This window comes from Apium graveolens, unplaced genomic scaffold (assembly GCF_009905375.1).
Source record: "Apium graveolens cultivar Ventura unplaced genomic scaffold, ASM990537v1 ctg4664, whole genome shotgun sequence".
Classification (NCBI taxonomy): Eukaryota; Viridiplantae; Streptophyta; class Magnoliopsida; order Apiales; family Apiaceae; genus Apium; species Apium graveolens.
The window spans coordinates 247,791-250,031 of record NW_027418632.1 but is presented as its reverse complement, the minus strand read 5'-3'; the positions used below and the strand labels follow the sequence as shown (position 1 = coordinate 250,031).

The following is a 2,241-nucleotide window of genomic DNA, read 5'->3' as shown; positions in this document are numbered from 1 at the left end:
CACCCTATATGAGTCACTTTCCACCATATATTTGTATAATTAACATGTTAACATCATATACATCCGATTTGACATCCTTTTACCACCTCTTAATTCTACTTTCATACAGATCAATTTTGTTCCACATTTTGGTTCTAATCAACCATGTAAGTCACTTTTCCCCATATTAGAGTCATTTTGCACCCTATAGGAGTCACTTTCCACCATATATACAACAATTAACATGTTAACATCATATATATCCAATTTGACATCCTTTTAACCCCTTTTAATGCCACTTTCATACAAGTTAATATTATTCCACATTTTGGCTCTAATCAACCATGTAAGTCACTTTTCACCATATTAGAGTCACTTTGCACCCTATAACAGTCACTTTCCCCATATATTGATACAATTAACATGTTAACATCATGTACATGCAATTAAACATCCTTTAACCACCTCTTGGTACCCCTTTCTTACAAGTCAATTTTGGACCGCATTTTGGCTCTAATCAATCATGTAAGTGACTTCTCACCATATTAGAGTCACTTTGCACCTTATAAGAGTCACTTGCCATCATATATTGGTACAATTAATATGTTAACATCATGTACATGCATTTAGAAATCCTTTTACAACCTTTTAGTGCCACATTCATACAAGTCAATTTTGGTCCACATTTTGGTTCTAATAAACCATGTAAGTCACTTTTCAGCATATTAAAGTCAATTTGCACCCTATATTAGTCACTTTCCACAATCTATTTGTATAATTAACATATTAACATGCTAACATCATATACATCCAATTTGACATCCTTTTACCACCTATTAGTTCAACTTTCCTACAGGTCAATTTTGTTCCACATTTTGGTTCTAATCAACCATGTAAGTCACTTTTCACCATACTGGAGTCACTTTGCACTCTAAGAAAATTCTCAAAGCTAGGGAGGAAGCCCTGTCATTTGTAAAATATAAGGTGGGTCCAAATTCGGAGTTTTTGGTCTGGCATGATCCCTGGACGGAGGGAGGACCTTTGTTGAACTGTTATGGTCCTGGTATTTTCTCGGTTACAAACACAGTCAACATGGAGAGGGTGGGTGCTCTTATTGCTGGGTCTAATTGGGACTTGCCCATTTCGAACCATACCACAGTTATGGATTTTCGAAGGAGGGTTAGTTTGGTTAACATAGGGCGCACAGACTCAATTCTTTGGGGTGATTCAGACGAAGCATCTATAGCCTCTATTTATCACGGAATTCATGCTCATCATGCAGAACCTCCATGGGTTAAGGCGGTGTGGCACCCTTTTAATATACCGAACTGTTCGTTCTTTATGTGGTTAGCATTCCATAACAGATTGATGACTAGAGATCGGATGATAAGAATTGGTATGCTAGTGGATGGGAACTGTATTTTATGCAATGCACAGCTAGAGTGTATTGAACATTTACTTACTGATTGTCCGTTTACGAACTTAGTTATGAGTAGTATGGATTTCCCTTTTGTGCGGGACTGGATTTCCTATATGCAAGGACATTTCTTTAGGGTGCAGCTGAGGAAAATACAAGAATTTGTGGCTTTTCTTTTTCTGTCGGTAGTTGGGCATACCATTTGGGGTGAAAGGAACAGACGTGTGCATAACCCGGGGAAGATTAAAACAACTCATCAACTGGTCCATCACATCAAGCAAATAATGAGAGAGAAGCTATCAACTAACAGGCGGTTCCAAAAGGAAGCAGCTGCGGACAGTACCTTAATTCTAAATATGTACTAATCATTGTAAATATAGTTCTAGATTAGTTCTTTTGCTGTTAGTTGATAGGTAACAGGTTGGTTCTCGTGGGGTATGCCCCCGGATTTTGTAATTGATGTTTCTGTGTTATATAATTTTATTTAACAAAAAAAAAAAAAAAACATCCTTTTACCACTTATTAATGCCACATTCATACAAGCTAATTTTATTGCACATTTTGGCTCTAATCAACAATGTAAGTCACTTTTCTCCATATTGGAGTCACTTTGCACCCTATAAGAGTCACTTTCCCCATATATTGATACAATTAACATGTTAATATCATGTACATGCAATTAAATATCCTTTAACCACCTCTTCGTACCCCTTTCCTACAAGTCAAATTTGGGCACATTTTGGCTCTAATCAATCATGTAAGTGACTTCTCACCATATTAGAGTCACTTTGCACCTTATAAGAGTCACTTGCCATCATATATTGGTACAATTAACATGTTAACAT

At 36.5% G+C, this 2,241-nt stretch overlaps 1 protein-coding gene across 1 annotated transcript; it reads left to right on the top strand.

Moving 5' to 3' along the window:
• The first annotated feature begins 1,071 nt into the window (after positions 1–1,071).
• On the top strand, positions 1,072–1,761 carry LOC141702109 (uncharacterized). Its single transcript, XM_074505797.1, has one exon. It carries the CDS (start codon positions 1,072–1,074, stop codon positions 1,759–1,761), a length of 690 nt encoding a protein of 229 aa, XP_074361898.1.
• Positions 1,762–2,241: the final 480 nt, after the last annotated feature.